General features: G+C 52.1%; 1 protein-coding gene across 1 annotated transcript in view; it reads left to right on the top strand.

The window, feature by feature from the left end:
* The window catches only part of LOC144804069 (torsin-3A-like), a 121,604-nt gene extending 118,746 nt beyond the window's left edge, over positions 1-2,858 (top strand). The window contains exon 7 of the mRNA XM_078671895.1: positions 2,614-2,858. Coding sequence (XP_078528021.1) covers positions 2,614-2,858 — 245 coding nt within the window. The remainder of the gene's footprint in view (positions 1-2,613) is intronic.
* Positions 2,859-14,963: the final 12,105 nt, after the last annotated feature.

Raw genomic sequence — 14,963 nt, 5'->3', positions numbered from 1 at the left:
TCAACCCATTAACGGGCTAGAATTTGTTGAAAGCCCCAGGACATGGGGGGATAGACAAAGACTGACCAACTTTGTCACCCCGCCCTCAGATGAACTTCTAAAAATCTGCAGATCTGTGAAGTCGGGTTCTCCTCGCGACCCCACTACACCCAAACGCCTAACAGATAGTTTAGTGGTACTGGAACCCTACATAAGACACCTACTAGACATATCTTTCAGCACCAAGACCGTGCCCAACGACTGGAAAAAGGCGGTGGTCTTACCCCTTAGAAAGAAACCGAACGTCAGTTTTGACAAACTAGATAATCTTAGACCTATCTCCCTTCTACCCTACCTGGCCAAAGTGGCAGAAAAAACGGTCAATCGACCACTAATGGATTTCGTGGATAAGGCTGCCTTACTCCACGATACCCAATTTGGCTTCCGTCCCCGCCACTCCACAGAATCTGCGCTCCTGACAGCGGTGGAGTCCCTACGCCAGGGGGCGGATGAGGGTCATACTATGGCCCTCATCCTATTGGATCTGAGTGCAGCATTCGACACTGTAGCCCACACCACCTTGCTACAGTGTCTGAATAATGAAGGAATATCAGGAGCTGCACTCCAATGGATCCAATCCTACCTGACTGGGAGGAGCTTTCAGGTCCGCCAGGGCGACCACTATTCTAGGGACATAGATTTGGGCCAGGGAGTTCCCCAGGGATCGTCCCTGAGCCCTACTCTTTTTAATCTCTATGTCTCCCCAGTGGCCTCCATTGCTGTAGGGCATGGGCTGCAAATTGTGTCCTACGCCAATGACACGCAGCTGGTGATCTCCCTCTCGCGTGCACCCGCCCTTGCTATGGACAGCTTCAGAATCTGCATGCAAGAACTAGCAACCTGGATGTCCACCAATTGCCTCAAACTTAACGGCAGCAAGACCGAGGTGCTCGTGGTAGGGAAGAATCCGTCCGCTTGGTCATCGGCGTGGTGGCCTCCATGCCTGGGAGAAGCCCCAATGCCCCGACAGGAAGTCAAAAACCTGGGCATCTGGCTCGACGCGGACCTTTCCTTTGGACCCCAGATAGACCGGGTGGCGGGTGTCTGCTTCAGTGTTTTGAAAAGCCTGCGGAAAGTCCTTGTTCTCCTGCCTACGTCCGCCCGTAGAACGCTGGTGCATGCACTCGTCACATCACGGTTGGACTACGGAAACCTACTGTATCTGGGAGCAACCTGTAAGGCAACAAACCGCCTTCAGGTGTTACAGAATGCGGCAGCCCGCCTTATCCTTAATCTCCCCAAAAGATCCAACTCCAAAGCTGCCCTTCAGACCCTCCACTGGCTGCCAGTAAAAAGCAGAATTGCATTCAAGGCCCTATGCACTTGCCATCGCATTCTTGCTGGAAAGGCACCAGCCCCACTCCATAACCTGATCACCAGGTATGCACCATCACGGGCCTTGCGCTCCTCTCACGGAGGCCTGTTAAAAGTTCCCAGGGTTAGCAGCACTCACATGGGAGGGAGGTCCTTCCGCTACTTGGTGGCGAAAAGTTGGAATGACTTACCTCTCAACCTTCGCTTGGACCCCTCAGAATCAAGTTTCCGAAAGAAACTTAAAACGCACCTCTTTCAAAGTTAATTAGGTTTCCCCCCCTTCTGTCTCTAAGCCCCAGTTCCAGCGCGGGGACACGCTTTCTGCGTAACCATGCGCTTTACAAACATCCCTAATAATAATAATAATGCAGAGGAGGGCACACCTTTTGGGATATCCCACGCACTTTTAGCATCCATGCAACCCTTATTACTCAGGCATCTACGACCCTATCTGTAGAAGCATGGTGCCCTGGGGGCACAAAAAGCAGGCAGATATGCACCCCTGGGGCAGCTAGACCGCTGCTAGTGTGCAGAGATAAGGGGAGGTACTTTTTTGAGGACAAAAATTGCATTAAAAAAAGTAAAAATTTAAGCATGAAGCGTGCACGGATTGCATGCGTTGCCCTGGGTGCTTTTTGTAAACCTGGGCGTAGGACTACGCTACGCTCACGGAGTGTGCGTAGTTTGTTACTACGCGCTACGCAAATTGCACGTAGCACTGTGCAAAAACGCGTAGCGGGCATTATTTGCTTGCTCGCGGTCCTCAATGTCAAGTTGGCGACCGCGAGCGAGCAAAATCAACATCCCGGCGAGACTTTTTCCTTGTTCGCGATCAGCAACATCAAGTTGCCGATCGCGAGCGTCGAAAATATACCTCCCGGCAAGATTCTCAACTCATAGGTCGGGTTTCTCATTGCGAGTGGTCGCGTATGCTCGCGTCCGCTCGAGATGAGAGACTACTAGTCCGCGTTGAGAAAGCTGCCGCTCGAGTACAAATCTACTCGAGCAGCAGAAAACCATCACTTGCACTATGCAAGATGCCGTTTGCAATGATTGCACAGTGCGGACAAGCATCCGGCACTGTGCAATCAGTGTGAACAGCATTTTTCCTACCGTACTACGCAATTCGCGTAGCTATGCGTAGCTTGCGTAGTGCGAAGTACTCAAACTACGCCCAGGGTTAGCTTTTTGCTGGCAGCTATGTCTAGGCCCCCCAAGCGCCCCCTAGTGACCAGTCTTGTCTTTTCACCCTTTCTGCAGGTGAGGAGTTTGCCCAGAGCCGCCTCCAGGCCTCGGGCCTCATTGATGCCCTGGTGCCCTTCCTGCCTCTGGAGTACCAGCACGTGAAGCTGTGCGCGCGGGATGCCTTCGTGGCGCGTGGACTCCCCTACACTGAGGCCGCCCTGGACCAGGTGGCACAGATGATGGTCTTCGTGCCCAAGGAGGAGAAGCTCTTCTCGGCCAGCGGCTGCAAGTCCGTCTCCCAGAGGATCAGCTACCTGTGATGGACCTCAGGGGCCCCTGGGGTCCCCTACAGCGACAGTGTCACATGAGAGGTATAAGGGCCCCTGGTGCCACTGGAGGGACAGCCTTACAGAGAACTTTAGCATGAGAGGTTTTTGAGTCCATGGGGACCACTGCAAAGACTCTGTGACACAACACCAAGGATGGACTTAGAAGAAGGGCCCCTGGGGGCCACAACAGAAACAGTGCCACATGAGAGGTATAAGGGTCCCCTGGGACCACTGCAAAGACTCTGTGACACAACACCAAGGATGGACTGAGAAGAAGGGCCCCTGGGGGCCACAACAGAAACAGTGCCACATGAGAGGTATAAGGGTCCCCTGGGACCACTGCAAAGACTCTGTGACACAACACCAAGGATGGACTGAGAAGAAGGGCCCCTGGGGGCCACAACAGAAACAGTGCCACATGAGAGGTATAAGGGTCCCCTGGGACCACTGCAAAGACTCTGTGACACAACACCAAGGATGGACTGAGAAGAAGGGCCCCTGGGGGCCACAACAGACACAGTGCCACATGAGAGGTATCAGGGCCCCTGGGACCACTGCAAAGACTCTGTGACACAACACCAAGGATGGACTGAGAAGAAGGGCCCCTGGGGGCCACAACAGAAACAGTGCCACATGAGAGGTATCAGGGCCCCTGGGGACCACTGCAAAGACTCTGTGACACACCACCTAGGATGGTCCGAGAAGAAGGGCCCCTGGGGGCACTGCAAGAGAGCCTTACAGAGAACTCTGGTTAGCATGAGATGTAAAAGGGCCCCTGGGGGCACTGGAAAGACACTGTTACAGAGTATAGAGGGAGTTGGGGGGCTGGGGGCTCTTTTTAAAGACAGTCTTAGAGATAAAAGTGCTCCAGGGGCTACTGCTGACTGTTACAAAGAACATTGTTTAGACAAAGAGGTACAAGTGCCCCCAGGGACCCCTGCAAAACACTGTTACACAGCACCTAGGGTGGTCCATGGTAAAGGGCCCCTGGGACCACAGCAAAACACTGTTACACAGCATCTAGCGGGGTCCAAGGTGAAGGGCCCCTGGGGGCCATCGCAAAACACTGTTACAAAGCACCTAGGAGGGTCCAAGGTGAAGGGCCCCTGGGGCCACTGCAAAACACTGTTACACAGCATCTAGCGGGGTCCAAGGTGAAGGGCCCCTGGGGGCCATCGCAAAACACTGTTACAAAGCACCTAGGAGGGTCCAAGGTGAAGGGCCCCTGGGGCCACTGCAAAACACTGTTACACAGCACCGTGGGTGGTCCAAGGTGAAGGGCCCCTGGGGGCCATCGCAAAACACTGTTACACAGCACCTAGGAGGGTCCAAGGTGAAGGGCCCCTGGGGCCACTGCAAAACACTGTTACACAGCACCGTGGGTGGTCCAAGGTGAAGGGCCCCTGGGGCCACTGCAAAACACTGTTACACAGCACCTAGGAGGGTCCAAGATGAAGGGCCCCTGGGGGCCACGGCAAACACTGTTACACAGCACCGTGGGTGGTCCAAGGTGAAGGGCCCCTGGGGCCACTGCAAAACACTGTTACACAGCACCTAGGAGGGTCCAAGATGAAGGGCCCTGGGGGCCACTGCAAAACACTGTTACACAGCACCTAGGGGGGTCCAAGGTGAAGGGCCCCTGGGGCCACTGCAAAACACTGTTACACAGCACCGTGGGTGGTCCAAGGTGGAGGGCCCCTGGGGGCCATCGCAAAACACTGTTACAAAGCACCTAGGAGGGTCCAAGGTGAAGGGCCCCTGGGGGCCACGGCAAACACTGTTACACAGCACCTAGGGGGGTCCAAGGTGGAGGGCCCCTGGGGGCCATCGCAAAACACTGTTACAAAGCACCTAGGAGGGTCCAAGGTGAAGGGCCCCTGGGGGCCACGGCAAACACTGTTACACAGCACCTAGGGGGGTCCAAGGTGAAGGGCCCCAGGGGGCCACTGCAAAACACTTACACAGCACCTGGGGGGTCCAAGGTGAAGGGCCCCTGGGTTCCACTGCAGGGACAGTGGTAAGGAGAACAGTGATAAGGCTGAAAGGTAGAGGGGACCCCGGGGACACTGATAAGACCGTGTTACAAAGATATAAGGGCCCCTAGGGGCCACTGCAGGAGTGCAGGGAATGAGGACTGTGGTTACTGCAGGAGGTAAAAGGGCCACATCAATGAGTGTTGAACAAGACAAAGCGGCTTGAAGCGAAGAGCCTCTACAAAGACTGTCTGAAAGATTAAAGGACTCCCCGGGGCCCTGCAGAAAGACTCTTACATATCACAGAGGGGGCCCAAGGAGAAGACCCCCGAGCCCCGCTGCACAGAAGAGGGATATTACACAGCACTGAGGATACCTCCATGAGGCGAAACAGGCACAGTGCCTGACTCTGGGCGGGGCCAGTGACCTCACTGCTGCAGGCGATTGGTGGATCTTTCAGCCTATAAAGAAGCAGAGACAAGTAAAAGGAGCCTTGCATACAGTAGCTGGCCAGACCTGAATCTTGCAGAACAGACCAGGCTTAAGACTCGCAATCAGAGATCAGACCCGTATCCCACAGTGACACCGGCCCACAAATTCACAGCCATAGGCCGGGCCTAAAACTCACAGCCATAGGCCGCGCCAGGCCTAACCCTCACAGTGGCAGACCAGACCTAACCTTCACAGTGGCAGACCAGCACTCACCCGCACAGTGAAAGACCAGGCATAACCCTCACAGTGACAGACCAGGCCTAACCCTCACAGCGACAGACCAGGCCTAACCCTCACATTTAAAGACCAGGCCTAACCCTCACATTTAAAGACCAGACGAAATGCTCACAGTGACAGGCCAGGCATAACCCTCACAGTGACAGACCAGGCCTAACCCTCACAGTTAAAGACCAGACAAAATGCTCACAGTGACAGACCAGGCCTAACCCTCACAGTGATTGACCAGGCTTAGCCCTCACAGTGAAAGACCAGACGAAACCCTCACAGCGCCAGACCAGGCCTAACCCTCACAGTAAAAGACCAGACAAAACCCTCACAGTGACAGATCAGGCCTAACCCTGACAGTGACACACCAGTCCTAACCCTGACAGTGACAGACCAGGCCTAGCCCTCACAGTGAAAGACCAGACGAAACCTTCACAGTGGCAGACCAGACCTAACCTTCACAGTGGCAGACCAGCACTCACCCTGACAGTGAAAGACCAGGCATAACCCTCACAGTGACAGACCAGGCCTAACCCTCACAGTGACAGACCAGGCCTAACCTTCACAGTGGCAGACCAGCCCTCACCCACACAGTGACAGACCAAGCCTAACCCTCACAGTGAAAGTCCAGACTTGACCCTCACCATGGCAGACCAGACCTGAGCCTTCCAGTAACAGCCCAGTTGCCACCTTCACAATGAAAGACCAGGCCTAACCTACACAGTGCCAGACCAGGCCTAACCCTCACAGTTAAAGACCAGACAAAATGCTCACAGTGACAGACCAGGCCTAACCCTCACAGTGATTGACCAGGCTTAGCCCTCACAGTGAAAGACCAGACGAAACCCTCACAGCGCCAGACCAGGCCTAACCCTCACAGTAAAAGACCAGACAAAACCCTCACAGTGACAGATCAGGCCTAACCCTGACAGTGACACACCAGTCCTAACCCTGACAGTGACAGACCAGGCCTAGCCCTCACAGTGAAAGACCAGACGAAACCTTCACAGTGGCAGACCAGACCTAACCTTCACAGTGGCAGACCAGCACTCACCCTGACAGTGAAAGACCAGGCATAACCCTCACAGTGACAGACCAGGCCTAACCCTCACAGTGACAGACCAGGCCTAACCTTCACAGTGGCAGACCAGCCCTCACCCACACAGTGACAGACCAAGCCTAACCCTCACAGTGAAAGTCCAGACTTGACCCTCACCATGGCAGACCAGACCTGAGCCTTCCAGTAACAGCCCAGTTGCCACCTTCACAATGAAAGACCAGGCCTAACCTACACAGTGCCAGACCAGGCCTAACCCTCGCAGTGACAGGCCAGACCTAACCCTCGCAGTGACAGGCCAGGCCTAACCCTCGCAGTGACAAACCAGGCCTAACCTACACCGTGCCAGACCAGGCCTAACCCTCCCAGTGACAGGCCAGGCCTAACCCTCGCAGTGACAAACCAGGCCTAACCATCGCAGTGACAGACCAGGCCTAACCCTCACAGTGAAAGACCAGGTGAACCCTCACAGTGACAGGCCAGGCCTAACCTTCACAGTGAAAGACCAGGCCTAACCCTCGCAGTGACAGGCCAGGCCTAACCCTCGCAGTGACAGACCAGGCATAACCCTCGCAGTGACAGGCCAGGCCTAACCCTCACAGTGAAAGACCAGACAAAACCCTCACAGTGACAGACCAGACCTATCCCTCACAATGAAAGATCGGGTGAAACCCTCACAGTGAAATACCAGGCGTAACCCTCACAGTGACAGACCAGACCTAACCTTCACAGTGGCAGACCAGCACTCACCCACATAGTGACAGACCAAGCCTAACCCCCACAGTGAAAGTCCAGACTTAACACTCGCCATGGCAGACCAGACCTGAGCCTTTCAGTATCAGTCCAGTTGCCACCTTCACAATGAAAGATCAGGCCTAACCCTTGCAGTGACAGGCTGAGTATTACCTTCACAGTGACAGACCAGATCTAGGTGACTTGTGGCCTAGGATAATAAAGCAACTATACTGTTACATGCTACAAAGCATTTAACTAATTCACAAAAGTGAACTTTGAAAAACATCAGCCAATGAGAGAGGTGATGATGAATATTAGCTCTCAGCTGAGCCTGAGAGTCTGCCCCTTGAGGAATGTTTTGATATTGGATACTATAATATTCACTGCACTCTAGAATCCCATCCCATAATGCTTTGCAGGGCCTATGGTTGGGATTGTATTTTTGCCCATAACTGTGCTTGGGGTGGTCCTAGGAGGATGGGACCACAACTGAATCGTTCAGCATGATATGCTCTTTGTGTTCAAGGCATCTGCTTGGTTCTCTCCCTAGGTTAGTGAGGACATCAAAGTCATCACCTCTCTCACTGCTTGCTGTATTTTCAATATCACTTTTGAGAGATGACTATATGAATTTTAGTATGTAAAGATAGAGTTGCTTGTTGTTTAACTAAAGGTAATGGAAGTTTCTGTTTTATTCATTGGGATGAGACAGAATTCCCACCACAACGTCTGTCTCATGCCAGCTTGCATGTCTGTGATCACCACAGATCACCTCTACAGGCTCCATGCCCTGGCTGATCACAGACCATATAGCCTGTATGTCTGTATTCATCACAGGCCACCTTTACCAGGTTCTATGTCTCTGCTAATTACAGACCACCTTTACCATCCTCCATGCCTGTGCTCACCACAGATCACCATTACCAACCTCTGCTTATCACAGACCACCTTACCAGCCTGTGCTCACCACAGATCGCCTTTACCAGTCACCTTTACTAGCCTGTACTCCCCACAGACCGCCGTTACCACCCTGTGCTCGTCACAGACCACCTTTACTAGCCTGTACTCCCCACAGACCGCCGTTACCACCCTGTGCTCGTCACAGACCACCTTTACTAGCCTGTGCTCATCACAGACCACCTTTACCAGCCTGTGCTCACCACAGATCGCCTTTACCAGCCTGTGCTCATCACAGACCACCTTTACCAGTCTGTGCTCACCACAGATCGCCTTTACCAGCCTGTGCTCATCACAGACCACCTTTACCAGCCTGTGCTCACCACAGATCGCCTTTACTAGCCTGTGCTCATCACAGACCACCTTTACCAGCCTGTGCTCACCACAGACCACCTTTACCAGTCTGTGCTCACCACAGACCACCTTTACCAGTCTGTGCTCACCAAAGATCGCCTTTACCAGCCACCTTTACCAGCCTGTGCTCACCACAGGCCTCCTTTACCAGCCTGTGCTCACCACAGATCGCCTTTACCAGCCTGTGCACACCACAGACCACCTTTACCAGCCTGTGCTCATCACAGACCACCTTTACCAGCCTGTGCTCACCACAGATCGCCTTTACCAGCCTGTGCACACCACAGACCACCTTTACCAGCCTGTGCTCACAAAAGATCGCCTTTACCAGCCTGTGCTCACCACAGATCAATTTTCCCAGTCTGTGCTCTCCACAGACCTCCTTTCCCAGTCTGTGCTCGCCACAGACCTCCTTTCCCAGTCTGTGCTCGCCACAGACCTCCTTTGCCAGCCTGTGCACACCACAGACCTCCTTTACCCGCCTGTGCTCACCAAAGATCGCCTTTACCAGCCACCTTTACCAGCCTGTGCTCACCACAGGCCTCCTTTACCAGCCTGTGCACACCACAGATCGCCTTTACCAGCCTGAGCACACCACAGACCACCTTTACCAGCCTGTGCTCACCACAGACCACCTTTACCAGTCTGTGCTCACCACAGGCCTCCTTTCCCAGTCTGTGCTCGCCACAGACCTCCTTTGCCAGCCTGTGCACACCACAGACCTCCTTTACCCGCCTGTGCTCACCAAAGATCGCCTTTACCAGCCACCTTTACCAGCCTGTGCTCACCACAGGCCTCCTTTACCAGCCTGTGCTCACCACAGGCCTCCTTTACCAGCCTGTGCACACCACAGATCGCCTTTACCAGCCTGAGCACACCACAGACCACCTTTACCAGCCTGAGCACACCACAGACCACCTTTACCAGCCTGTGCTCACCACAGACCACCTTTACCAGCCTGTGCTCACCACAGACCACCTTTACCAGTCTGTGCTCACCACAGACCACCTTTACCAGTCTGTGCTCACCAAAGATCGCCTTTACCAGCCACCTTTACCAGCCTGTGCTCACCACAGGCCTCCTTTACCAGCCTGTGCTCACCACAGATCGCCTTTACCAGCCTGTGCACACCACAGACCACCTTTACCAGCCTGTGCTCACAAAAGATCGCCTTTACCAGCCTGTGCTCACCACAGATCAATTTTCCCAGTCTGTGCTCTCCACAGACCTCCTTTCCCAGTCTGTGCTCGCCACAGACCTCCTTTGCCAGCCTGTGCACACCACAGACCTCCTTTACCCGCCTGTGCTCACCAAAGATCGCCTTTACCAGCCACCTTTACCAGCCTGTGCTCACCACAGGCCTCCTTTACCAGCCTGTGCACACCACAGATCGCCTTTACCAGCCTGAGCACACCACAGACCACCTTTACCAGCCTGAGCACACCACAGACCACCTTTACCAGCCTGTGCTCACCACAGACCACCTTTACCAGCCTGTGCTCACCACAGACCACCTTTACCAGTCTGTGCTCACCACAGACCACCTTTACCAGTCTGTGCTCACCAAAGATCGCCTTTACCAGCCACCTTTACCAGCCTGTGCTCACCACAGGCCTCCTTTACCAGCCTGTGCTCACCACAGACCACCTTTACCAGTCTGTGCTCACCACAGACCACCTTTACCAGCCTGAGCACACCACAGACCACCTTTACCAGCCTGTGCTCACCACAGACCACCTTTACCAGTCTGTGCTCACCACAGACCACCTTTACCAGTCTGTGCTCACCACAGACCACCTTTACCAGCCTGAGCACACCACAGACCACCTTTACCAGCCTGTGCTCACCACAGACCACCTTTACCAGTCTGTGCTCACCACAGACCACCTTTACCAGCCTGAGCACACCACAGACCACCTTTACCAGCCTGAGCACACCACAGACCACCTTTACCAGCCTGTGCTCACCACAGACCACCTTTACCAGTCTGTGCTCACCACAGACCACCTTTACCAGTCTGTGCTCACCACAGACCACCTTTACCAGTCTGTGCTCACCAAAGATCGCCTTTACCAGCCACCTTTACCAGCCTGTGCTCACCACAGACCACCTTTACCAGCCTGTGCTCACCACAGACCACCTTTACCAGTCTGTGCTCACCACAGACCACCTTTACCAGTCTGTGCTCACCAAAGATCGCCTTTACCAGCCACCTTTACCAGCCTGTGCTCACCACAGGCCTCCTTTACCAGCCTGTGCACACCACAGATCGCCTTTACCAGCCTGAGCACACCACAGACCACCTTTACCAGCCTGAGCCCACCACAGACCACCTTTACCAGCCTGAGCACACCACAGACCACCTTTACCAGCCTGTGCTCACCACAGACCACCTTTACCAGCCTGTGCTCACCACAGACCACCTTTACCAGTCTGTGCTCACCACAGACCACCTTTACCAGTCTGTGCTCACCACAGATCGCCTTTAACCGGCTGCTTGCCCTGGTTCAGCAGAGCACAGACCGCCCTTGCTAGCCTGCCCCAGTGCTCCGCACACGCCGCCTCCCCCCGTGGCATTCTGGGGCCCCTGCCAGCCCCCCCCCTCCCCCGGTGGCATTCTGGGGCCCCTGCCAGCCCCGCCACACCCCGGCTGCCCCTCCCTGCAGAGCTGGGGTCTGTGAGTCACGCTCCACATGGAAACACTGAGGCGGAGACGTGACGAGACGCGCCAGGAATTGTGACATTTGTAAACGGAATTGTACAGATTAAAGTTTCTATTTTTTAAAGTGTTGCAGTGATTTGTTTGGAGAGTAAAAGGGCAGTGCCCGGGTGGATGGGGCCGGGGGTGCTGGCACGTCTGCCCCACGCCGAGCCAGACACATGGCCGACGGAACGAGCTGGGGAGGAGGGCTCCCGGTCTGTTATCACCTGTCTGTCTGTCTGTCTGTGCCCCAACCCCCCTCCACCCCCACCCCCGCCTCAAGCTCCCCTGCTGGATATCTCACCCACAGGCCGTCTCAGCTCCTCAAACTGCCCCAGCTGCCTCGAAGACACTGTCCCTTTACAGCCCCCGCCTGCCCCCACCCCAAACTCTGCCTGTCTCTCCCTGCAAAACGGTCTCCTCTCCCTCCTCTTCCCAAACTCTGCCTGTCTCTTTTCATTAAACTCTCTATCTCCCGCTGCCTCAAATGTACGCCCCTCCCCGCCTGTCCTCCTAGTCCTAAATCTGCCTGTTTCTCCTTGCAAATCTGCCTCCTCTCCCAAAACTCTGCCTGTCTCGCTGCAAAACTGTCATCTCCCCAAACTCTGCCTATCTATCTCTGTTCATCACACTCTTTCTCGCTACCTGTCTCTCTCTTCTAAAGTTTCTCCTCTTCCACAAACTGTCTCTCTCTCTCTTCTAAAGTTTCTCATCTCCTACAAACTGTCTGTCTCCCTCTTCTAAAGTTTCTCCTCTCCCAGAAACTGTCTCTCTCTCTCTCTCTTCTAAAGTTTCTCTTCTTCCACAAACTGTCTGTCTCTCTTTTCTAAAGTTTCTCCTTTCCCACACACTGTCTGTCTCTCTCTTCTAAAGTTTCTGCTCTCCCACGAACTGTCTGTCTCTCTCTTCTAAAGTTTCTCCTCTTCCACAAACTGTCTCTCTCTCTCTTCTAAAGTTTCTCTTCTTCCACAAACTGTCTGTCTCTCTCTTCTAAAGTTTCTCCTCTCCCACAAACTGTCTGTCTCTCTCTTCTAAAGTTTCTCCTCTTCCACAAACTGTCTCTCTCTCTCTTCTAAAGTTTCTCTTCTTCCACAAACTGTCTGTCTCTCTCTTCTAAAGTTTCTCCTCTTCCACAAACTGTCTGTCTCTCTCTTCTAAAGTTTCTCCTCTTCCACAAACTGTCTGTCTATCTCTTCTGAAGTTTCTCTTCTTCCACAAACTGTCTGTCTCTCTCTTTTCTAAAGTTTCTCCTTTCCCACACACTGTCTGTCTCTCTCTTCTAAAGTTTCTCCTCTCCCACAAACTGTCTGTCTCTCTCTTCTAAAGTTTCTCTTCTTCCACAAACTGTCTGTCTCTCTCTTCTAAAGTTTCTCCTCTTCCACAAACTGTCTCTCTCTCTCTTCTAAAGTTTCTCATCTCCTACAAACTGTCTGTCTCCCTCTTCTAAAGTTTCTCCTCTCCCAGAAACTGTCTCTCTCTCTCTTCTAAAATTTCTCTTCTTCCACAAACTGTCTGTCTCTCTTTTCTAAAGTTTCTCCTTTCCCACACACTGTCTGTCTCTCTCTTCTAAAGTTTCTCCTCTCCCACAAATTGTCTGTCTCTCTCTTCTAAAGTTTCTCTTCTTCCACAAACTGTCTGTCTCTCTCTTCTAAAGTTTCTCCTCTTCCACAAACTGTCTCTCTCTCTCTCCTAAAGTTTCTCATCTCCTACAAACTGTCTGTCTCCCTCTTCTAAAGTTTCTCCTCTCCCAGAAACTGTCTCTCTCTCTCTTCTAAAGTTTCTCTTCTTCCACAAACTGTCTGTCTCTCTTTTCTAAAGTTTCTCCTTTCCCACACACTGTCTGTCTCTCTCTTCTAAAGTTTCTCCTCTCCCACAAACTGTCTGTCTCTCTCTTCTAAAGTTTCTCCTCTCCCACAAAAAGGCTGTCTATCTCTTCTGAAGTTTCTCTTCTTCCACAAACTGTCTGTCTCTCTCTTCTAAAGTTTCTCCTTTCCCACACACTGGCTGTCTCTCTCTTCTAAAGTTTCTCCTCTCCCACAAACTGTCTGTCTCTCTCTTCTAAAGTTTCTCCTCTTCCACAAACTGTCTCCCTCTCTCTTCTAAAGTTTCTCTTCTTCCACAAACTGTCTGTCTCTCTTCTCTAAAGTTTCTCCTTTCCCACACACTGTCTGTCTCTCTCTTCTAAAGTTTCTCCTCTCCCACAAACTGTCTGTCTCTCTCTTCTAAAGTTTCTCTTCTTCCACAAACTGTCTGTCTCTCTTTTCTAAAGTTTCTCCTTTCCCACACACTGTCTGTCTCTCTCTTCTAAAGTTTCTCCTCTCCCACAAACTGTCTGTCTCTCTCTTCTAAAGTTTCTCCTCTTCCACAAACTGTCTCTCTCTCTCTTCTAAAGTTTCTCTTCTTCCACAAACTGTCTGTCTCTCTTTTCTAAAGTTTCTCCTTTCCCACACACTGTCTGTCTCTCTCTTCTAAAGTTTCTCCTCTCCCACAAACTGTCTGTCTCTCTCTTCTAAAGTTTCTCCTCTTCCACAAACTGTCTCTCTCTCTCTTCTAAAGTTTCTCTTCTTCCACAAACTGTCTGTCTCTCTTTTCTAAAGTTTCTCCTTTCCCACACACTGTCTGTCTCTCTCTTCTAAAGTTTCTCCTCTCCCACAAACTGTCTGTCTCTCTCTTCTAAAGTTTCTCTTCTTCCACAAACTGTCTGTCTCTCTCTTCTAAAGTTTCTCCTCTTCCACAAACTGTCTCTCTCTCTCTTATAAAGTTTCTCATCTCCTACAAACTGTCTGTCTCCCTCTTCTAAAGTTTCTCCTCTCCCAGAAACTGTCTCTCTCTCTCTTCTAAAGTTTCTCTTCTTCCACAAACTGTCTGTCTCTCTTTTCTAAAGTTTCTCCTTTCCCACACACTGTCTGTCTCTCTCTTCTAAAGTTTCTCCTCTCCCACAAACTGTCTGTCTCTCTCTTCTAAAGTTTCTCCTTTCCCACACACTGTCTGTCTCTCTCTTCTAAAGTTTCTCCTCTCCCACAAACTGTCTGTCTCTCTCTTCTAAAGTTTCTCCTCTCCCACAAAAAGGCTGTCTATCTCTTCTGAAGTTTCTCTTCTTCCACAAACTGTCTGTCTCTCTCTTCTAAAGTTTCTCCTTTCCCACACACTGTCTGTCTCTCTCTTCTAAAGTTTCTCCTCTCCCACAAACTGTCTGTCTCTCTCTTCTAAAGTTTCTCCTCTTCCACAAACTGTCTCCCTCTCTCTTCTAAAGTTTCTCTTCTTCCACAAACTGTCTGTCTCTCTTCTCTAAAGTTTCTCCTTTCCCACACACTGTCTGTCTCTCTCTTCTAAAGTTTCTCCTCTCCCACAAACTGTCTGTCTCTCTCTTCTAAAGTTTCTCTTCTTCCACAAACTGTCTGTCTCTCTTTTCTAAAGTTTCTCCTTTCCCACACACTGTCTGTCTCTCTCTTCTAAAGTTTCTCCTCTCCCACAAACTGTCTGTCTCTCTCTTCTAAAGTTTCTCCTCTTCCACAAACTGTCTCTCTCTCTCTTCTAAAGTTTCTCTTCTTCCACAAACTGTCTGTCTCTCTTTTCTAAAGTTTCTCCTTTCCCACACACTG

This window comes from Lissotriton helveticus, chromosome 1_2 (assembly GCF_964261635.1).
Source record: "Lissotriton helveticus chromosome 1_2, aLisHel1.1, whole genome shotgun sequence".
NCBI classification, from domain to species: domain Eukaryota; kingdom Metazoa; phylum Chordata; class Amphibia; order Caudata; family Salamandridae; genus Lissotriton; species Lissotriton helveticus.
Note: the sequence above shows the minus strand (reverse complement) of the source record. Positions and strands in the feature narration are given on the sequence as shown.